Raw genomic sequence first — 23,086 nt, 5'->3', positions numbered from 1 at the left:
AATAGGTATCGACGAGACAATCAAATAAATCTAATATTAATTTTTTTATAAAATTTTTATTATTTAGGATTGACAAGTGTTCCTAAATCTTTCAGGGTAATGACCCAAATATAATTAAACACTAAAATAGATTAATACTTCATTTTAATAGAATATTATATAGTATATAAAAGGTATATATATATATATTTGATAATTTAAATCTTAAAGTAGAGCCGGGTTACATTTAAATGCACTGTGATCTAAAAGGTCACTCCATTTGGGAGCCTTCTCCCATTGAAGATGCTCTGAGAGATATTGAAAACATATGGCATTTCAAATAAGTCCTAAAACCGAGTGTCTAAACCGCTAAGATATATTTCATTTGATCGAAGTTATCAGCTTATTGCATCCTAGTGCAAAAGGTGACGAAATGAGAAGAGATTGACAGTGTCTACCTCTAAGTTTTAATGGTCAAAGAGGAGGAGTTAGACAATATGAATCAAACTATGAAAGATTTAGTCCAAAGATCGTATTCGGAAAGGTGTCATCTTCTACATTCTGAGAAATGTCAGAGGCGAGCCATGCATTTTTCTATGATAGAAAGTAGGAAGATTCCGTGACACGACCTGCCTCTGGTTCTCAAACGTTTCTTAGGTTCTTTTTTCAGTGGTTTGGGTTCATGTCAAATCCTTCAATCTCAATCAAAACGGCACATAGTGATAATATTCTTACCCATTTTCAAAAGACACCGGAGAAAGTAATAACCACTCCGGTCCCCCCCCACCAATGAAATATGAGTAAATGCAAATGGGTGGTAGTAAAACAAGAAACTAAGGAAAGTAAGTAGAGGACCAAATAGCAGCAGGCAGCCAAAAGCCTTCCACGAGTGGTGTCTTCTTCCTTACTCCTTCAAATTTGATCGCTTTCTTTTGCCTATAAATTGGGGTCTCATGCACACCTAGCTCCTTGAGATTGGAAGATAAGAAAGAGTTAGAGAATTCCACAGAGGAAGAGAGAGAGAGAGAGAATGGAGAGGTTTCCAGTTATTAGAATGGAAAAGTTAGAAGGAGAGGAGAGAGAGGCAGCCATGGAGCTCCTACGTGATGCTTGCGAGAACTGGGGCTTCTTTGAGGTGCTTCAACGTACACTGTGTTTAATTTTAGGATTAGTACCTACCTGCATTTTTTGCCATTTGTATTCTAGTAAATAAACCACATTTTTTCCCCTATATTTTCTATCAAACACATCACTGTTCATAGTTTATGTAACTCTACTAGTTAATTCAAACATAGGGATCAAAGAGGACAACGTGTTAATCAGAAAATAATAAAACTTTAGGGTGTTATTTGAAAATTCCTCTATCATCTTCTACAGCAGCGAACAGGGTAGCAACATAAATAAACCCTACTAAAGATTAAGGTTTGTTTTGGATGTATATATATATAGATATTGAACCATGGGATCTCCGACGAGCTGATGGACGAAGTGGAGAAGCTGACCAAAGAGCAGTACGAGAGATGCCGGGAGAAAGAGTTCGAAGCGTTCGCAAGGAAAGCTCTGGAGGAGGAGAGGTCGGGAGGAGGAGGCGCCGGCGAATCAATGGACTGGGAGAGCACCTTCTACCTGCGCCACCTCCCAACCTCAAACATGGCCGACCTCCCCCACCTCAACGAAGGATACAGGTTGAGAGAGAAGTTTTCATATCGAACCTCGTACTCTTGCCTTATTATATTTCAAACCCTATCCCTTTTTTGCCCTTCTTTGTCTATATTTATCTCTATCAACAGTAATAGTTTCAAAAATTACAGGAAGGTGATGAGGGAATTTGCCTCGGAGATGGAGAAGTTGGCAGAGAGGCTCCTGGACTTGCTGTGTGAGAACTTGGGCCTGGAGAAGGGCTACCTCAAGAAGGCCTTCTATGGAGCCAAGGGCCCAACCTTTGGCACCAAAGTCAGCAACTACCCACCCTGCCCCAACCCGGACCGGATCAAGGGCCTCCGGGCCCACACCGACGCCGGCGGCATCATCTTGCTCTTCCAGGACGCCGAGGTCAGCGGCCTTCAGCTGCTCAAGGACGGCGAATGGGTCGACGTGCCGCCGTTGCGCCATTCCATCGTCATCAACATCGGCGACCAGCTTGAGGTTCGTTAGATCTTATATTAATAGATAACCGGTTAGCTTAGCATTTGACGAGATAACATAGACATTTATACACGTATGGTATATACAGGTGATCACCAATGGCAAGTACAAAAGCGTGATGCACCGTGTAGTGGCTCAGCCGGACAGGAATAGGATGTCCATCGCGTCGTTCTACAACCCGGGCGCGGACGCCGTCATCTTCCCTGCTCCGGCGCTGGTGGAGAAGGCCGCCGAGGAGGAGAACGAAGTGTACCCTAAGTTTGTGTTCCAGGATTACATGAACCTCTACGTCCGGCAGAAGTTCCAAGCCAAGGAGCCCAGATTTGAAGCAATGAAAGCCTTGGAAACAGTCAATGGGCAACAACGACCCATTGCCACCTCCTAGGAGTTAATTCCTTGCCTACATTTATGTCAAATAATTGGGAAGTAAACTGAAGTATATGGTCGTCATATTTTATGCTGTGTGTTAATCTGAATCGCTAAAGAAACAGTTGGATTTGATCATGGTAATTGTTTTCTAGTTTGACTCTTTTACGAAAATAGCTATATATATTATTAAGGTGAGAGTTTGCAGGAATTTCCAACAAAATAATTAATAAAGGAATGATTCAATATATAGATCGGAATCTTTTCTAAGTTTAATTTTTATACTTCCAACGACGATCATATTTGTCTGCAAATGATTAAAAAATTCTTATAATATTTGAATATTTTTGGACTCACCAGATTTTATGTATGTTCCAAACTTTTTTTTAGCTAAACAGATCAACACTCAGACATAATACTAAAAGAATTATAAACTCTATACTACCAAAAAGCTTATTTGAATTTATTAGTATTTTTTTTTTGAGGCAGTGAACAACAATTCTTACTTTTGAGTCCATGATATATAAAGAATGCAATTAATTGGTATATGTCAAGTGATCACGAACGCCATCAATCTCAAATCATCTACTCTGTCCAAACAAGTCCAAAGCCATGGAGAGAAAGGAGAGAACTTGATGGGATACTAACACCATAGACTGCTTCTATCAAGTACACAACCAATGACTACCAGTTCATACGTTGCAGATCTAAAACAGAGAGATGGACAGCTAAAAAGCCATTATAGACGGAGAAGCTAGCAGCAGTCAAAAGAGTAGTTGAATCTTTATAAGCTCACCACCTTCCTCTCACATGCATTTCACATAACATTCGGTCCCATGCCATGTGAAAATGCTGGGAGACAAATGCCACCCATGGCCACTGAGACGACGACTTGAACGACCAAATTCATTAAACAAAATAACAATGGAGGGATAGAATAAAAAAGGGACAGAGGTCTCTCTAATTAAATACGAACAACATAGTAGTAGTAGTAGTAGTAGTAGTAGTAGTAGTAGTAGTAGTAGTAGTAGTAGTAGTAGTACAAATGAGAAGGAATAGTTACAGAGAACAAAAGAAAAGAAAGGGAAAAAATTAATAGTAATAGTTTATAGAAAACAGAGCTGCCTAGATAATGTTCCACCACCAGGCAGGAGTCAGCACTCTCCCCCTCTCCCCCTAGTAAAAGATTCTTCTGTCTTTCTCTCTCTAAAACTCTCTTTTCTTCATCTCCTCGTGATGGGGTCTTCTTCATCTTTTAGTACCCTGATGGAAGCTCACACTTCCCAATCTCTGCGACATAGAGAAGAGCGAAAGAGTCGAGTCAAAAGTTAGGCCTACGACGAAACCAAACAATGAATTATTATCGTACGGTAACAGTAATTAACTGCTAAAGTTTTAAAGTAGTTTGGGTAGTTTTAGGGGTATTTGTTCCACCTGCTTCTCCTTCTCCCTCGTCTGACGAGCCGACCGACCGGTCACATCACATCACTAAATTTTTAAGGGTATAGACAGAAATAACGTAGCTGTACAGGGGTAAAGTGGAAAAGACGAGAAACTTACTCGGAGGCTGCGAGACGACGTAGGCGGCGCCTTCGAAGTCGCAGGTGCCGATGCTCCTTCCCTTCTTCTGGTAGTAGCTATTGAATGCGAAGCTGGCGTGCGCCTCCAAGGTGTTGGGCTGGAAGCAGTCGGCGCCGGGCTGGATACTTTTGCAGTCCGCCCCTCCTTCCCCGCACGCGTAGTCCAACGCCTTCTGTAACCTCTCCTTCCCGGCCATCCCATTCGCGACGCACCAACTCTCCCCCGTCGAGCTCGCCCTCACCCCGCCATTCCCACCTCCTCTCCCCCTCTCCTCGTCCCACCTCAACCCCCCTTTGTTGCTACCGCTGCTACTCCCGAGGACGAAGTCGAGCTCGTACACCTTCTCCTCGCTCGGGTAGAACACACCGTAGTTCCTCTCCGACGTCGGCCCCGGCTTCTGGTTCTCGTTGAACAGCCCGAAGAGGTACACGTCGACTTCGGCGTGCGGCCGGAGCGGGGTGGCGGAGTTGCCGGAGAGGACGCGGCGGACCAGGTTGTTGTTATAGGCGGCCGCGTTTGCGGCATTTGCGCCAGTCTCCTTGGAGTCGCCCTTGGAGGGCCAGCCTGTTTCCGAGACGACAATGCGGACGTCGTCGTACTTTAAGGCCGACATGGCGGCGAAGACGGCGTCGATCTGGGCGTCGAAGAGACTGTAGTATTTGAGGCCGTTGCCGGCGTCGACGACGCCGGCGTTCGGACGGAAGAGGGCGTAGTCGAGGGAGATGACGTCAGCGTTGGCCTCGTAGGCGAAGAAGGGGTACGCGTTGACCATGAGGTAGGATCCAGTCTGGCGTAGGAGTTCTAGCATTGGCTTCATCACCGGCTCGGCGAGGTCGGTCCGGAACGAGCCGGAGGAGGAGGGGTAGGAGGACTGGAGAGCTGTTAGGGCGATAGGGGAGGAGACCTTGACGGCTTCGTCGAGGTGGAAGCGCGCGAGGGCCTCGTGGACATTGACCATCGCGGGGACGAGGAAGGACGTTAGGTTCTTCGGGTCGACGAAGACCTCGTTCCCGACGGCCACGGCCTGGATCTGGGTGGCGGGGTAGTACCGGGCTACATTGCGCTGGACCCACGAGAGGGCGAAGGAGCGGCGGGCGGCGGTAGCCGCGAGGAGCTCGTTGGGGAGGGCGACGACCACCTTGATGCCGGAGTTGGCAAGGGCAAGGAGGACGGTGGGTTCGGCGTCATAGAGCTTTACCTGGGTGATCCCTTGCGACTTGAGGAGGTCGACGACCTTGGAGGGCGGTGGGAGGTTGTTCGCCACTCGACCATAGTTGACTCCTATCGAGCCGGCGCTTGCGACAGTACTGGAGAAGAGGAGGAGAGAGAGGAGGCAGAAGAAGGAACAAGAGGAAAGAGGCTCCATGCTCTGCGACAAACAGAGCAGTCGTTGGAGATCTAGTGGAGGAGAAGAAGCAATGTGGAAGACGTGAGGTAGAAAAAGAGAGAGAGAAGGAAATGGCAGCCGAAGAGTGAGGAGAGATGGGGGTTTTAATAAGCTTTTGCTTCGGAGCCGTTGAGTGAGGATGCAAGCGAGAGAGTGTGAGAACGAGAGTGAGGGGGGTAGTGGGGGCAGGTGATTGGGGAGAAGTGGGGACCGCTCACGTACTGATGATTCCAGAGTAGAGCATCTGTTACCCGAGAACGTCCCCCGTGGTGCGATAAGATAGCAGTTTAAGAGGCTGGATATTTATGAGACTAAAATTTTAGTTTAGCCTAATTAATACCTTCCGATATCTTCTGATAGTGACGCTATGGGATGTGTCACACATTAGTCTCATGTGATTGTGATTATTCGTTAGCTATTTATTTTAAAAAATAACATACAAGATCAATTTAAATTTTTTTGAAACTAATTTTATTTTTATTTTAAAAGTAGGAAAACAAAATGCATAATTAACAGTAAAACGGTACGTGTCCGATGGTATGCCACGTTCACGAGTCCGCACGAATCTGGACGGCTTCCGCCGACTAATCTTACAAGGCTGTAGAATATCAATCCACCACGTGTCAATTTAAGGATACCCATGCAACGATGTGCGGTGTATGGCAACGCAGCAGACGATCGGTATATCTGCCTCCACACACAGCTGCGCGCCGAGCGTGGGGTCCGCCCAAAAAGTCGACCGTTTGTTGAGAGCGTTAATAAAAAGTAATGGGAATATGAGAGGAGGTAGAAAGCCGGAAGGGTGGCCGTGGCATTAAGCATCAAAGTGACGAAGTCCTAGTAATATAGTAACGTTAATTGCGGGTGACAGGTAGTGGGGGACAGCTGGTCTCGTCTTATGGGAGAACGTGGGTACGTGGCACTCGCAATAAAAGCATCTCTGTCGTCAACTGGAACGGGGATAAGTACAGTGGTGTTATCCCCCATTTACTCAGACAACATGTGGTGGTTATAAATTAGGGTTAAATTCATTTTATCCCTTCTAATTACTCTTGTGTACTTTTAACAAGTCTTATATCTCTATACATACTAAAGTAAATTTATTAATTTTTTATTAAATTTAACTAAATAATATTAAATAACTAAAATATTTTAACAGTTTTAATTTAGTCGAAAGTATATGACTGATTTAAGATTTTTTAAAATATAAGAGGTAAAGTAATTTGGAGATAAGTAAGAGAGTATAAAATATATTTAACCCTATAAATTTATAAGGAAATTTATTAAAATTTTATTAGCATCTCTTAAACTATCACGGTGATATTTTTTTAAGAAAAAGTCACTTCTTAATCTACTTTCCATCCAAGGCAATATCACTTTCTTGGGCTCAGAAACTCTAATTGGGTCCAAATTAAAATATGGGCCTTTAATGTTGAGCCCAATGGCCTTCGGGCTTAGCCAGTTGCCACCAATCCGATCGAACCACCTCCCCTTCTCCACGCCCAAAGGCGGTTGCACTTTTCCTCCGCCTCCTCTCGTCACTCCGGCTTTCGTTGTCGCCTTTTCGATTGTGTATATATATTATTTATAACCAAATCATTTCGAAGTAGGGCTTCTTCGCGGTCCCCAAAACCCTAGTTCCTTAATTCTACTTGAGAAATCTCTCCATCCCGGCAGCAGCGTTAGGGCATCTCGGACACCCGATTCGTTTGAAGAGGGGGTTCGATCGCGGCAGTTATGGCTCGGCGCCACCGCGACGAGGACGAGGAGGCGGAGGAGGTGGAAGAGGGGGAGGATGATTTATACGAGGAAGAGGAGGAGGAGGACGAGGAGGACGAGGAGGAGCAAGAGCAGGGGAGGAAAGGTTCGGGTGGGAGAAAGCGGCGGAGAGCTGATGATTTCATAGACGACACGGCGGTGGAGGACGAGGACGAGGAGGAGGAGGAGGAAGAGGAGGAGGACGTTGGCCGTGGGCGAAAGAAGAAGCGGAGGAGTGGTTCGGAGTTCTTTGATCTCGAGGCGGCGGTTGATAGCGACGAGGAAGAGGAGGAGGAAGAAGAAGGGGAAGACGGTAATGGCGTTCACTCTTTTTCTAGGCAATTCGCTGTTTGTCTAGCTGTCTTCTTCGCCGTTTGTTGAAGTATTTTTGTGATCTTGGTGGTTCCTTTTGATGTTTCTCTTAGATTTTATCTGTTCTGAACTTAATTTAAGTGCATGAAGAGTTTTTGTTGCTGTAGAGGAACTGGAAGGTTTCATCTTGATAACTTGGTCTAGTTTTTGTTCCTTTTGTCTTGGTTTGTGTTTGCTAACGGTTTCAGAAGTTAGCACTGTTGTTTCAATTATCGTGTATTCTTTGCTGTAATTTTCCGTTCTAGGATTGAGTAGACAGACAACATAGAATCGAGCTATGGGAAGAACTTTAATGTTCTCCTTTTCAGTCTGGATATTACCAGAGTTCACATGGAGTTCCTATGGGTGTACGTTAAGAAGATGTGCTTTCATTATAAATTTACATATATGTCCATGAAATGAAGAAATCTTAAAAAGAAAAAAAAGGAAGCATAACATCAATAATGTGATGCTTCAAACACTTCAATGACCACATTACATATTGATTATCATGTGTAACTAATGAAGAATAAGGAAGGATTTTTGATAGTTACCATCCTAAAAGAACCTCTATTTTTCTAGAAATTAAGTATTTCCTAGCATTCAAATAGCACATCTTTGCCGTCCTTGTTCAATTCAATGATGTTTTTCTGCTAGTTTTCAGTAGAATTTCTGTGCGTGCTGCGATAATGCTATCCTTTTATAGTCACTGTAGAGTGTGATAAGATGCAATTCCATTTCAGGACACTACAATTTTCATGTTAGTGTGGTCATAATGTCAATACTGAAGAAGGAGAACTACTTTTGGTTTGTATGATGATCTTAATTTTTATTTTGAGCATTAGTAGTCTCCTAATAGAGATTTTATAGGTCTAGTATAACTGCTTGAAGAGTTGTTGTTTTTAAGGTGAAATAAAAGTTGGCAGATTAACAACCTTATCCAGATGCATTAGCACTTCTGTAGTTGGTCTGATAGTGTTTGCTAGGACTGCTGGGTTTAAGAATGCATGTATTCATGACAAGGAATTGAACTATTCATAGAAATATCTTTCTGGAACTGTTTCGTAGGATGTTCTGTGGCAACTAAACATTTAACTTGTGAATGGGAATGCAGAATTTATAAATGATGCTGGCGCTGACTTACCGGATGAAGTTGAAAGTAGAAGGTCGCGTAGGCCGTCAATTCTTATGGGAGAGGAACAGGAGGATGTGGATGAGATAGAGAGACAAGTTTATGAGAGATATGCAAAGTCAAGTCATATTGAATATAGTGAGGATGCCACAGAGGTTGAACAGCAGGCTCTATTGCCATCGGTGAAGGATCCAAAGTTATGGATGGTAAAATGCGCGGTATGATGTTCCAGCATATTTCTGTTCTTTAAGTTACATCTTTGCTTAGTGCTCAGTATGTCCTTTTATTTACCTTGTTCATTGATCTTCTATAATGGTTTCAGATTGGCCATGAACGTGAGACAGCTATATGTCTCATGCAAAAATTCATAGATAGGGCAGACCTCCAAATCAAGTCAGTTATTGCATTGGACCATCTTAAAAACTATATTTATGTAGAAGCTGACAAAGAAGCTCATGTTAAAGAGGTATATATATGTTTGATTCTTTAGATCTTCTTTTGTGCCTTTTCCTTTGGATGGATTTCCTTGCTAATTTTGGTGCATACCAGGCTTGCAAAGGTCTACGAAATATATATTCTTCAGCAAAAGTTATGCTCGTGCCAATAAAAGAAATGACTGATGTTCTATCAGTTGAAAGCAAAGCTATTGACCTCTCCAGGGATACTTGGGTTCGAATGAAGATAGGGATATATAAAGGAGATCTTGCTAAAGTATGGTTCTGTCTTTTGCCTTTCCTGGTTTCTAGTTTGGCATTCCAAGTTGTAACTTTTCTTCTGCAGGTTGTTGATGTTGATAATGTACGCCAGAGGGTGACGGTTAAGCTCATTCCAAGAGTTGATTTGCAAATCTTAGCTAGTAAACTGGTACGATCTTTTTACACTGCACTTCCATGGCAAGCTTCGTTTTTGGTGATGCTAAATTTGATCTGTGTTCAAGTGACTGTATTCTTTTTTTTAACCATTTCGATTACAGTACTGCATTAATAATTTGATATACTATGTGAGAACCTACTTTTTCTGTTAAAACATTGAATTTACTAAGACTGGTGGAATTTCTAAGCATTGATCTTTATCTGCAGAACAAAGTCATTCTTGACTCTTGGGACTTGTCCTCACATATCTAATTAACTTTCCCTTTGTTATGTACTTGTATTCTTTTCTGGATATCTATAGTGTTCATTCTTAGGGTTTTTTTGCTTAATAAAGTTTCCTTCTTTTCATTTGTGGATCAAAATTACTATTTTCAGGAAGGTCGAGATATTGGAAAGAAGAAGACATTTGTACCTCCACCACGGTTTTTTAACATCGATGAAGCACGGTACTCTTGTTTGCCTCTTATCAGTATATAAAACTGAATTCATACTAATAATTTTGATTCTCTTGAAGACTAATTCTTTTGCAACAAACTTATTCTGAATACTTTGTTTTTCTTCTCTTATTTGTATCCCATCCCAAATGCAATTAGGGAAATGCGTATTCGTGTAGATCGTCGGAGAGATAGAGATTCAGGAGAGTATTTTGAGATGGTTGATGGATTGATGTTCAAAGATGGGTTTCTTTATAAAACAGTGTCCATTAAATCAATCTATTCACAAAACATTCAGCCGACTTTTGACGAGCTTGAGAAATTCCGGAGACCTGGCGAAGATGTTAATGGAGATGTGGCTAGCTTGTCTACTTTGTTCGCAAACAGGAAGAAGGGCCATTTCATGAAAGGTGATGCTGTTATTGTTATTCGAGGAGATCTTAAAAATTTGGAGGGTTGGGTTGAGAAAGTAGAGGAGGAGACGGTCCATGTTAGACCGAAGATGTCTGACCTTCCAGTAATTACTTAATGACCTTTTTCTCTAGTTACTTTCTGTGAACAATTCTCTCCAAATGCTCATAAAGTTATTATGGTTTTCAGAAGACATTGGCTTTTAATGAGAAAGAGCTATGCAAGTATTTTAAACCTGGAGACCATGTAAAAGTGGTTTCTGGTGTTCAGGAAGGTGCAACTGGTATGATTGTAAAAGTCGAGGGCCATGTCTTGATCGTCTTGTCAGACACCACAAAAGAACACGTGAGCAGCATTTATTTGGTGTAGAGTTATAGATTGGGTAGTTGGTTAAATTACTGCTATGTTTCTAACTTCCTATTCATTCTACCGCCACTTCTAATTGTGACCATCTCTTGTTGTCAGATCCGTGTATTTGCAGATCATGTTGTGGAAAGCTCCGAAATTACTACCGGGGTGACAAGAATTGGGGACTATGAGTTGCATGATCTTGTGCTGCTAGAGTAAGAATTTTCTCTTAAGCACATCACTTTTCTGGTTCATCATGTGAAGTCGGTTTTAACCTTTTCTCAATGTCTTACACTTTTGCCCTAATTGTGCAGCAATTTGTCATTCGGTGTAATTATACGTGTGGAAAGTGAAGCATTTCAGGCAAGAAAGAAGCTTCCGGATGTTGATAATGACATTTACGATTGCAATTTGCCTGAACTAATTAGCTTATGTGATTAGGTTCTCAAAGGAGTACCAGATAGACCCGAGGTTGTTCTTGTTAAGTTGAGGGAGATAAAAAGCAAGATCGAAAGACGGAGCAGTGCAAAAGATCATTCTAATAACATTGTATCAGTTAAAGATGTCGTGAGAGTTGTTGAAGGACCTTGTAAGGTGATATATGCAAAATTATACTTTTAACTGCTTGAAGTTCAGTTCCTCTTTCTATAGAAATCTTTATTTCTTACCTTCTGGTATGGTTGCTTGTTTATGTATTTCTACTTTCCAGGGGAAACAAGGACCAGTTGAACATATACACAAAGGAATCTTGTTCATTTATGATCGGCATCACCTTGAACATGCTGGTTTTATCTGTGCAAAAGCTCAGTCCTGTCTAGTTGTTGGTGGATCACATGGAACTCATCGCACAAATGTATGCTTTGACTGCTTACAGTCACACTGAGTGGGCTTTCTGTTTATGGTCTCTTCTTTCTATTTGTTGGGCTATACAATTTCTTTTTTATTATAACGCAGGGTGCAGAGAAATTAGATGCGAGATATGGTGGTTTGAGATCTCCATCCAGTATCTTTCGTTCCCCAGCAAGGTTCTCCCCTAGGGGAGGGCCTCCTTCAGATTGTATGCCCTTTTGCCTTTTGGGACTTTGCTGATTCTGGGCATGATTTCTGTCGTTATTCTGCACGAAGTCTTATTCAGTCCCATTACTAGCATTTCTATTATGTTTCATGCTACAATTTATGTGACAGTAGATTAATATCAAATGATGCAGTTGGTGTAAGGTACGGAGGAGGAAGAGGACATGATTCTTTGGTGGGTAGAAGTATCAGAATCAGGCTTGGTCCATATAAAGGATATCGCGGACGTGTTACGCAGATTACTGGCTCATTTGTGCGTGTGGAACTTGAATCACAGATGAAGATTGTCACTGGTAAACCTTATTTTCCTGATTATTTTCCTTTATTCTTCTCCTTGAAGACTAATGCACCGCTAAATTTGTAGTTAAAAGAGATGAGATTTCAGATACAGCTAATGTGGCAACCCCATTCCGGTAATAAGTTGTGTTATATCTGTTTCTGTAAATTAAACTTCGTTTGGACTTCTGCTGACATGAATTGTGTGCACATCAGTGAGACAAGATTTTCATCGGGTGGTGAAACACCAATGCATCCATCACGGACACCACTTCATGCGATTCAGACTCCAATGAGAGACCCTGGAGGTGCATCTTCTTGAATATCTTCTTTGTTTGTTTTATTTTTCTTCAATTATTCATTTAGTGAAATTTCAACAAGATCCTTGGCAAAATATAGTTTTATCATTGCCAACAATTATAAGGAATTTTCTTGCATTGTTATGTTCTCTTCCTGGTCCTGCTTTACATTTTATGTGATTCAATTATGTTCTCTTTAATACATGTATGCTTCAGTCTACTAAGAGTGTTTGGCACTTCTACTTGCATATCTGCATCAAGTGACTAGTTTTTCTTTTATAATCTCTCTAAGAGTGTCTTGCTATATTTCTTTTTCCTTCTATATTTTTCAAATATAGCTACTTTGACTTAACTTTTGTTTTCTGCAGCAACGCCTATACATGATGGTATGAGAACACCACTGCACAATCGAGCATGGGCTCCAATGAGTCCTCCAAGGTTTGATCTTTGAGATGTCTCTTTATGTTTGAAATTTTGTCTTACTAAAGGATATCATATATGCTTAAAATGGTTATTGTGCTATACCTGTAAGGTGCTTTGTTACTTACCTCACCTTCTACAACTTTTATTTAATTTGAATATTTGAATTCTTGATGTAGCTAACCTAGAATCTTCTTCAAGCAGTCCCAGAGTATACATTTTTAGGAACTATATATATTGACAATTCATTCTTTATAAGGAAGGGTATGAATCCATGCCCCCAGTAGAGAAATGTAGGATGGAAGGGGATCAAGGAATCGTTTTTTTCTGCTTACAAGTATACTTTCCATATGAGCATGATAAGAGAATTTAGCAATCCCTGGATCTTTTGTTTAGGACTGCACAATTAGAAAGCCTTTCAGACAACTCCTTCGGTTATCAAATCTACATTCCACAATAGGGAAAAAATTCTTCAAACTTTGATTATAAACTACACGCTTTAGGAAATTTTTTCTCAGATTTATAAAGAAATAACTAGATAACATTATACAAGACTTCTAGCTAATCTAAGTCTTTCCTGGTCCAATTTTATAACCATGCTAGCACTTCTTTAAATTCAAAAGTAGGAATAACTTATCTCGGAGGCAACTAAGATTTAAATTTCCTATATTTTAGGACTTCTAAATTAAACAAAATACTCTAGAATAAAATATTATTTTGTCTCAACAGCACACTTGAAAAATTAAAAAAAAAACTAAAACATATAGTTCTCATTGTCTTGCAACTAATAGTGAAGAACGAAGTGTTTTAACTTTTAAGTATGCATGCCATCAAAAAATTGGTTCTCAAGTCTATATTAAAATCTAGAGAAAGTTCTAAAATATGGAAAATGAACTTCCTAAATCATCTAATGGTGCCCACTGCAATGACTATTTACAAGTTTGTCCACTAGTGGAAATCGATTTCTAAATTTTTAGTGCTCATTATAAGATAGTATGAATAAATTTTTGCCAAAATTGACACTATATTGGAGTTCACTTGGAAGATAGAGTATTTAGGGATAATTACACTAAATCTCCTGAGTATTCTCACATGCATCCCCTTTTTTTCTACATATTGACTCTAAATTATAAAAACTTCTCTCTCCTTGACAATGTTAACGGAAAATATCAAAACTAACGGTAGAATAATTCCAAGAGGTCGCAAAATTGATCACATGACACTCACATATCATTTTCTTAACATAAGATGTATTTTAGAGGTTTTCTATAGTTAAAGGGGGATCAGTATGTCTGGAAAAAAATGAGGGTGTATGTGACAGTACTTCAGATGGTCGAGATATAATTATACTAATTATTAGAGGTTAGGTCACCGAATTATTGGTTCAACCGGTGGTTACTCTTTCGGTTGCTAATTTTTTTTAAATATTTAAAAAATATATAGATAGTTCTAAATAATTATAAACAGAGAAAAATATCTAAAAAACAATATAATTATATGTCTTCTATTACTTAGCCATTTTGAACTATTCTTTATGTTTATTAATATCATGTTGATCAATTCCTGAATATAACACAACAATATGTTATTAACTTAACATTTTCAATACATAAATATAGTTTATTAGCAAGACACATGAAATTAAATTAAATTATAGATTAACAAACATGTTCATCATTTGATAATTTAATACTCACGAAATTTTTTAAAACACAACATTTATTAACAAACATGTTCAATTATTTTTTGCCATCTTGTATATGATTAAAGAAATGCTCTGATTGGTCTGGTTCGGTTCTAATAACTATGCTTTAGAAATAATGTATTTCCACTAGCATGAATTTCCAGTTGTCTTCCTTAATGCTTTCCATGATCTTAGTATATAATGTTTTACCAGGGATAGCTGGGAAGATGGAAATCCTGCCACTTGGGGAACTAGTCCAACTTATCAGGTTTGTTACCTTGCTCCTTTTCCCTCTCTCAAAAAAAAAAAAAAAGGAAAAAGGAAATATTTTGTTAGTATTGCAGTATAGTTTGGAAGATGATTTTATTTTTTACATGCATGCCATCAGTTCTATTTGTTTTGAATCATAATTTTCATTTTATGCATTTCCTTTTAAAATTTCAGCCAGGAACTCCTCCAGCTAGACCATACGAAGCACCAACTCCTGGTTCCGGATGGGCTAACACCCCAGGTGGCAATTATAGTGACTCTGGGACACCCAGGGAAAGCAGCTATGGTAATAAACCTAAGTGCTCATCTCAATTATTTTTTGCCATCTTGTATATGGTTAGAGAAGTGCTCGTTCTTTTCTCAGGAAATGCTCCAAGTCCTTATGTACCATCAACACCTGGTGCACAGCCGATGACCCCTAATTCTGCATCTTATCTTCCTGGTACTCCTGGTGGGCAGCCAATGACACCTGGAAATGTTGGAATGGACATTATGTCTCCTATAACAGGTCTGTCATCCTTTTCCCCATTCTTTGAATAGTGGGATTTTTCAGCATTATATGCTGATGTGTTAGCATGAGTAAGAAAACTTTGCAGATTGATGATCCAAATTTGATTAGTTCATCCCATTTAAGGTTGTATATTTAATAGTCAATTAACTCTTAGTGGTCAATAAATGGTTAGTTCATCCCATGAGTAAATTAATTTCAGATCAAACTATATATGTGGAGCTTTCATGACTTTCCATTTGTTTAGTGGTTACAAACAAGGATTGTATGTTTGGCCTATCACCCTGTTACTTTGCCTGGATTTAATGGTGCAATGTCCTCCACTACAGAGTTGCATATTACAGTAATGAAGTGTCCTATAGGCTATGTATATTGCCATACTGTAACCTCACTGGAATGGAAATATATGGGTATGTAACAAGATGGTTTCAAATAGAAATCCACAGTTCTTGCTACCATTCTTCCCTGCAGTTAGGAGTCAGCCACATATATGTGCAACAAGAACAAGGACGAAATTAATGGGATGGCCTTAGCTAATTGACTAATATTCGTCTTCCTCTCTCTTTCATATATTTGGTGGTTGAGTTCCACGAGCATTATAGACTTGATTCACTTTGACCTTTTGATTCAAATTTTTGATAGCTTGGTTTCGCAAGTACTAAAAGGTTCAGGGCAGTATGCTTAATTGTGAAATATATAATCTAGTAACACAAGTGTATGCAGGTGGTGAAGGCGATAATTCTTGGTACATGCCAGATATTTTGGTGAACATTCTAAGGCCTGGAGAGGATTCTCATGGAGTTGTAAGAGAAGTATTGCCGGTATGCATGTGCTCTTCTGGAAGAACTTGATTTTGTAGATGACGATATAGATAAATTGTGGGAGCTTCTGTTTTTTTTTGTTTTCTTGTTGTTTCTTCGATTAACATTGATATTTCTACAAACTTTTAACAGGACGGATCCTGCAAAATAGCTCTTGGATCAGCAGGCAACGGGGAGAACATTGCAGCTCTTCCAACAGAGTTGGAGGTGGTCAGACCCAAGAAATCTGACAAAATCAAAATCATGAACGGCTCACTTCGTGGAGCAACTGGAAAGCTCATCGGAATTGATGGTTCAGATGGCATAGTGAAATTAGATGACACATATGACGTCAAAATATTGGACATGGTCATTCTTGCTAAACTGGCGACATAGCAATATATTGGTATCTCCATGTTAAAGAGCGAATGGAATCAATTTCCACCCAAATAGTTTGAGTTGGATGCATTGAATAAACCCTCTACCGCCATCACTTTCTATTCCAATTGGGTGAATCCTGTAAGCGCTAACACCTCAAATTCTCATTTGGATATTGGCCGGTGATGGGAGGTTTATCATTCACCTGGTTGACCAGAAGCATGACTTTGAAGCCTCGTAAGTATGTTGTTGTTCTCCGAATCCGTTGGAGCTGTAAATGTAAAGGTAGAGTTTCCTCGTTGTAGTAGGCTGTCCAAAGTAATGTACAAAGTTAAGTGTTGTAACATTTAGCTGTAAGGACAAGAATTAGCCTATTGTGAATTCTAATTTGCAATTCATTTTCTTTTAGTCTAAGTTCTCTCACTCATCTGATGCTAGATACAGTGGGTTGTCTTAATTATTTGTCGTCTATCTGTTTAAATCAGGATTGTTTGCTATTTATTGTTAGTTTGTTTGACTACGATAGATTTCTTAATAAATTAGCTTAAGTTCATGCTTTCTGTTCCTGTTGTTCTTTTACTTACCTTTTGTGCCTGTAATTTAGGACATCTGATTTGGAAAAAAGCTCCTTTGTTTCTCTAGGCGAATGATAATAACATCTCTATTAGATGAACGATGTTAACTTATTGTAATCTCACTCACATATAGAACGAGTTCATAGAATTTTTTTAATTATATCAGTGTAAAAAAATTTATACCGAGATAAATTTATTCTTATTCCTGAAAGATAAGGGACTCGTATTCGTATATCAGCTCTCACTTCACTGCCAACAACATGAGATAATTAAAATGATAACCTTATATTAGAGCCAACCCAATCAAAGATCGAAGCTTTTAAGACTAAGTATTTTTCGAGGACACAAGTCTACGCTTCACGTTGACCAAAGCCCAACCCAAGTCCGAAGTGGGAAAAGACAAATCGGTCCAATATCTCTCTTTTCTCAAGGCGCAAACTTAAGGGCTCTCTTGTCCACTTCCAAGGAAACTGCCAATTGTGATGCCCGATAACTTTCCATCAATCTACGGATTGCCCGTGTCACTATCCCCGAAAACTCGATTGCTATTCGCCGTGTGTGGGGTTTGGTGGGAGGCGTAGAATTCCTTCTTCCACTTCCCTCCTCTCCCATTCGCCGCCTGCTCCAAATGCTTGCTTAGAATCGCCGAAAGCGAGAAAAGATAAAGACTTGAAGACGCCATGAGATTGTAGTAGCAAATAGAGTGAAGGGCGAGAGACTTCTTTGGCCACGAAGAAAGTTGAGACGATGGAAGGGAAGAGACTCCAGAGTAGCAGCAAGGAGAAGAAGATTAAAAGAAAGGAGGTTCCTTTTTCGTTATTTCGTCTTCCTTTTATCTACTTGTTGACGTTTTATACTTTATTCTCATTTGGGCCTGGCTTATTTCTTGTTGTTATTGCTGGTTTTCTTGTGCGGACATCGGGGAGTTAGATTGGATTGGAGTTAGTTTTGATTTAGAGAAATGGGATCTACTCTAGTCTACTGGATTGCAAGATGGAACGAAATAGATTGAGCAATATCTTAGTTATATTGGGCCAATGGTTTAGAGAATTTGCTACATAAATTGTGGACAAAAGAACAAGTACTACGGCTTACACTGCTCATTAGAGTTGCTTGATTTTGTGGTCTGATGATCCAGGATTACAACTACCATTGAAGTGTCGTTCAGATTATAAGCTGTAATACCTTTACATTTGCTTTCAATATGTTCGATGGTTTGCTCTTTAGAGCCCTGATCATTAGTATCAGATGTCGTAAAGATTGCGCTGCTTGAAGCTTTGATCTATCCTAGAGTACTTTTCTTCATCCTTTTTTCTTGTCCTTTTGTTTTCCCATTTTTTTTCTTTCCAGTTTCCAGACCTAAATGGAGGGTGTCATTTACTTGCTGCAAGCGAACATGTTAGAATGGCGTTAATGAGCCCACAATTTGGATGCTAAAGTCCAAGTTTCTAACTCATCCAAATGCTCTATTGGTAATATCCCTTTTATAGCCTCCAAGTGAAGATAAATCAAGCCACCCTGGTTAGATACTCCTGAACCAAAAGGAGCTCTTTCCTAGTGCTCTTTTTGCATAAGTGGTTTTGACTTGTTGCCTTCATTGGTGAATACCAAAGGCCCTCCACCCTGTAAGTAGTGGTAGTGACTTTGGATGTATCCTAGTAATTCACAAGTTTGTTATCTTTCTGCAAAAGAATAAAAGAAGAGCAACATCTATCCTGCTGTATATCTGGCATCAGTACCCACATTATTAGGTAAAAAGGTGAGGAAAGTTGATCTGATATCACATGAAAGGAAAGCTTCCTAAGAATTTGGATTAACAGGTTGTACACAGATTTTATTTGGTAAAAGCTGGAACATGACACAATTAATTGAAAATGGAACTTTGCTCGAGTTTGGTAGAAGCCATTATAAAAGCAATAAAATGGTGTGGAGGTTAATCTTTTTCAAGCTTTGTTTCTTATGCTTTTTGCTTTTTCCGAAAGCCACGTTTTCACTGTCTTGATGTTAGTTAGTGACTGCCACAAATATGGATCATTTATGCTTTAAAAAATTGAGCTTGTCTTTATGCTGCAGCTAATCTGGTGACATTTGGGTAGGTATTGGAGAAGAAAAAGGTTATTGATGAAATTATAAAAAAGGCAGCAGCTTTAAAGGACCATCTAGCTTCCTTTCCTCCGTTTTGCAAATATGATAGAAATGGTAAGCAATAATACTCGGAGCTCTGTTAACTTGACAAAGAATCACCATATTTTATTAAAATGCATGATCCCTCAAGATTTCCGGTATTTGTGTTAAGCTATTGATTTATAGATTTCTCATGCTGCTGTGGAGCCTATTTTTTTTATTCGTGGAGGATATTGGTTTTCTAAAACAGGAATATCATAATTGTGGAAATATTGGAAGTTAGATTCATCAAAAAGAGAAATAAATGTATTATTGTAGCTATTTGCACTCTGTTCCTTTTACTGTACATTTTGCTCATCATGCAATATTTTGATTGGTTCACTTATTTTAACGTTTTAATAAAATAAGTTCCTGTGTTAGTTCTACTACTTCATGTATTATATTTTCTTGAGGATTAGGTCTTTCAGTCTATTTGGAGTCTGGATCTGGAGACCAACTTTCTTCACCTGCAAAGACGTACATTCAGAAACTTCTTAAGGTGAAATGCACTTCTCTTTGCTTTCAAACTCTCTTTTTTTTTTGTCTTTCATAAATCTCATTGAATGGAAAATCTAGGTTAATATGGAGGGTCCATATGGTTCAGAGTGGCCTTCAGAAGAAAAAGTAAAGCGTAGGGAAATGGTTTCCCATGAAGCACGGTATATATTTGTCCGGGAGTCCCCAAATGCAACTTCTATTGAGAATTTTTCAAAGTCAGATGAAGAAGCAACAAGAACTGGTTGGGCGGGTGATGGGGATCCTCTGGTTGGTTTTGTACATTATCGGTTTATCGTTGAGGAAGATGTACCTGTTATTTATGTGTATGAGCTACAACTGGAGTCTTGTGCACAAGGAAAGGGATTAGGGAAGTTCCTAATGCAGCTAATTGAGCTTATTGCTCGTAAGGTAGTTATATTTCTTTCTTGATGATGTTGACACTAATTGAAATGGAGTTCTTATCATGGTGATGATTGTGTCAGCTTCAACAGCATTCTTTTTTGTCTTCATGGTTAATATTTATTTCAGTAGAATGGGTATTAACATGCTTCTCTTCTAAACTCTTTTTTTCATACGATTGAAATTTGAGCATCCAAATATAGCAAGAGATAGATTCCTCTTGAGAAAATGACTGCTCTTGTTTCACTTTCTTGTATGTTATGCAGAACCAAATGGGAGCAGTGATGCTAACAGTTCAGAAATCTAATGTGCTAGCTATGACCTTCTACACAAGTAAGCTGAGGTAAACAATGGATATGACTTATCATTAGTTCTTTTAAAGAGCCTTTCTTACCAATAAATAATGGTACTATAGTAGTATCCAAAACACCTTGAGTTTGTAATGTGAATGTGTCCGCCACTGTTACAGTCTGAAATACTACTCCTTTCATACAGATATGTAATTTCAACTATTTCACCATCGCGTGTGGATCCACTGGTACCAAATTTACTGCCTATAATTTATTTTTTTAATTTTGAGAAGCATTTCATATCCTTATGAATTCCTTCTTTTAGCAGATTGGAGCTGAGAAAAGCTATGAGATTCTGTGCAAAACATTTGACTCTGAAGCTAAGGCCCGATTAGAGGTATACTATACAACTGATTTGTCATCGAGTCAATTGATCTTCATGACACCCCTTTTGATTATCTTTTTGTTAGTAAGGCAAGGATATTTTCTTCAAATCTATGTGAGTTCAGAATGATCCTAAGAAGGATTTCTAGTCTCTAGATTTTGAAAGTGGTGAATCTGTAGGATACAGGTTCATGTTTGTGGAGCTTCCTCCCAAATGTAGAGAGATTGCTTAACTGTCTGACTGTCTCAAAAAATTGTGTATTAACTTTTCTTATGCACCTTGCCCCCTTCACTTTAGTAAGATTATTGTCATCAAGAGTTCTGATTATGCTTGTCTGGTGGGGAGGGAGTTGACTTTTTTTAGAATCATTCTGAAACATTTTAGGATTACAATGAAAATTGTAGCTGTAGCTGTTTCTAGACAACTCTTTTAAAGGGTGCATTACATTATTCCTTCGGAAACTTGCTTTCCAGCCGTAGCTGTTTCCACACAACTCTTTTAAACACGACTGCGACTTCTTTAATATGATATTTAAGCTTTCCAGCTCCATCTCTCCTTTCATTAACTTTGTCCAATTAATAAGCTATTCTATCTTTGCTCAAATCTTGAGTACTTAGGATTTGTTCACTTCTTTGTTCTTGCATGCACTTTCTAGTTGGAAGCCCTGACAAGTTCATGGGTAGTCTTGTTCTGTCTTCTTAAATGCCTGCCATACCTACCTTTGGGTTAAGGTACTAGACGTACATAACATATGGCGTGGGTTCTTGTCACTGCAATGGCATGCCATGCCTTTGTAGTAAAAAGAGTCCGTCAAGCTTATACTGGTTTATTGATACCATTTCAGTGAGGTAATGGGAACTTTGTGAGATATGTAAGGGGCAATCCTTTGTGCACAATAAATTTTGTTGTCAGTACTGGTTTAAGTACTGGAGGCCATGTATGTTAAATTTGGGTACATGGTATTTGTTATTTGGACTAGCTTTTCAGTATGAGCATGGTTACATTTGATACTGACATATTTTGTGACCACAATTAGCAATATCAGACATTTAATTTAAATGCAGGATGTCCTTGAGAAACAAATACTAATGATGTAAATAGGCAACAGCCATATGGTGATGATACTCATGGCTAATGTAAAACAATAATGAGAATCAAATGGAGACTTGCTCATCAATAGTAGAATCAGCGGACTGTCCCACATATAAGGTAACTGAGAAGAAGTTTATCTTGTAACAGGGTTTAATAAATGACAACATGCATAAAAAGGTTCCTTTCTCTACGCATACTTTCTTGTACCTAGCTTTGCCGCTGGCTGGATTAGTAGATACCTGGACCGAATAATTGTAAAGAGTAGATATAAATAGACAGGTATACTATTATGTTCAAGATGATATTAGGTATTTATGTAAACCATAGTAAATTGTACTCAAAACATCGACTAACTTGCATGTGCTAATTCTTAGAGCCAGCAAGTGAATCATTATTTCCATCAAGGCATCAATTAAGCAGATGGTATGAGTGCCTCAAGTTTGGCAACAAATTGGTTTTGTCATTGGATATTTGGATCTACTTATCTACTTGGGCATTTTGACAACCTTGGCTTAGTCTTTACTTGGTAGCCTGTCATAAATACAAGTGTTACTAAAAAGCATTCTCTACATTAACTATAAGATAATGCAACTGTCTACTCTCCCTTTTTCTTCTATTTTTCATAATAATATTTTCTAATCTTCTACAATCTGCACCAAATATGTATGTATTGCAGATCATGACCTAGGGCAGAAAATGGAAATTTTATATTGTAGACTTCTCTTTTGGAACTTGAGTTTATTACTAAACTTTTTCTAATTTATTTGAGTTGCTAGCTTTTTGTTTGAATTGTTATCTTCATCATAATACCTATTGTTGAATGAAGTATATCTGTTTAATCTTTCAGCTGGTTTCTCCAATGAAGATTTATCATACTGCTAATATACTGTTGGTGAATCTCTGCAGGGAACTGACTAGGCGTGAAATGTGATGCAGCTTATCTCACTTGTAGAATTACGATCATATAGTAGTCAAAGGTTAACTAAATTCATTTTCAGGACATCGTTACAAGCTCCTTATTTCTTATTCTTTATTAGTTGGGCTAATTTTTGTTGGAGGTGTCCATAGCCCAAGAATATAAACAAAGAAAGTTCGGCAACATTGTACTAGTATTGTGCCTGAGAAGTTTGTTGCACATATATGAATATAGGATGTCCAGTTGTCATGGCCTATCTGTTCCAAGCTCCTATGTATCCACCCTAACATTTCGT

At 39.1% G+C, this 23,086-nt stretch overlaps 4 protein-coding genes across 5 annotated transcripts; 3 read left to right on the top strand and 1 right to left on the bottom strand.

The window, feature by feature from the left end:
* Positions 1–908: 908 nt before the first annotated feature.
* On the top strand, positions 909–2,628 carry LOC140760106 (1-aminocyclopropane-1-carboxylate oxidase-like). Its single transcript, XM_073096919.1, has 4 exons — positions 909–1,114; positions 1,429–1,664; positions 1,791–2,124; positions 2,213–2,628. The coding sequence occupies exons 1-4, from the start codon at positions 1,010–1,012 to the stop codon at positions 2,507–2,509; spliced, it is 972 nt and encodes a 323-aa protein (XP_072953020.1). The 5' UTR covers positions 909–1,009; the 3' UTR covers positions 2,510–2,628.
* Positions 2,629–3,377: 749 nt separating this feature from the next.
* On the bottom strand, positions 3,378–5,588 carry LOC140760647 (glucan endo-1,3-beta-glucosidase 12-like). Its single transcript, XM_073097686.1, has 2 exons — positions 4,051–5,588; positions 3,378–3,780 (listed from the first exon to the last, which is right to left on the bottom strand). The coding sequence occupies exons 1-2, from the start codon at positions 5,435–5,437 to the stop codon at positions 3,746–3,748; spliced, it is 1,422 nt and encodes a 473-aa protein (XP_072953787.1). The 5' UTR covers positions 5,438–5,588; the 3' UTR covers positions 3,378–3,745.
* Positions 5,589–6,992: 1,404 nt separating this feature from the next.
* On the top strand, positions 6,993–17,026 carry LOC140760021 (putative transcription elongation factor SPT5 homolog 1). The gene is made up of 22 exons (XM_073096788.1): positions 6,993–7,529; positions 8,682–8,917; positions 9,022–9,165; positions 9,249–9,410; positions 9,480–9,563; positions 9,947–10,017; positions 10,165–10,522; positions 10,606–10,761; positions 10,882–10,979; positions 11,079–11,127; positions 11,206–11,358; positions 11,474–11,617; positions 11,719–11,821; positions 11,973–12,131; positions 12,203–12,251; positions 12,331–12,422; positions 12,782–12,851; positions 14,731–14,785; positions 14,962–15,073; positions 15,152–15,295; positions 16,019–16,116; positions 16,249–17,026. The coding sequence occupies exons 1-22, from the start codon at positions 7,196–7,198 to the stop codon at positions 16,489–16,491; spliced, it is 3,114 nt and encodes a 1,037-aa protein (XP_072952889.1). The 5' UTR covers positions 6,993–7,195; the 3' UTR covers positions 16,492–17,026.
* Positions 17,027–17,565: 539 nt separating this feature from the next.
* Positions 17,566–23,057, top strand: LOC140760228 (uncharacterized). 2 transcript variants are annotated; one of them, XM_073097093.1, is made up of 8 exons: positions 17,566–17,852; positions 19,145–19,247; positions 19,625–19,710; positions 19,788–20,117; positions 20,375–20,451; positions 20,604–20,646; positions 20,727–20,795; positions 22,782–23,057. In XM_073097093.1, the coding sequence occupies exons 1-8, from the start codon at positions 17,796–17,798 to the stop codon at positions 22,791–22,793; spliced, it is 777 nt and encodes a 258-aa protein (XP_072953194.1). In that variant the 5' UTR covers positions 17,566–17,795; the 3' UTR covers positions 22,794–23,057. The 2 variants fall into 2 exon arrangements, with proteins under 2 accessions (XP_072953194.1, XP_072953195.1); XM_073097094.1 differs by having other exon boundaries at positions 17,567–17,852; positions 19,631–19,710.
* Positions 23,058–23,086: the final 29 nt, after the last annotated feature.

Source organism: Typha angustifolia, chromosome 5, assembly GCF_048772165.1.
Source record: "Typha angustifolia cultivar Huaian chromosome 5, ASM4877216v1, whole genome shotgun sequence".
In the NCBI taxonomy this organism is placed as follows: Eukaryota; Viridiplantae; Streptophyta; class Magnoliopsida; order Poales; family Typhaceae; genus Typha; species Typha angustifolia.
This window is presented reverse-complemented; position numbering and strand designations above follow the sequence as displayed.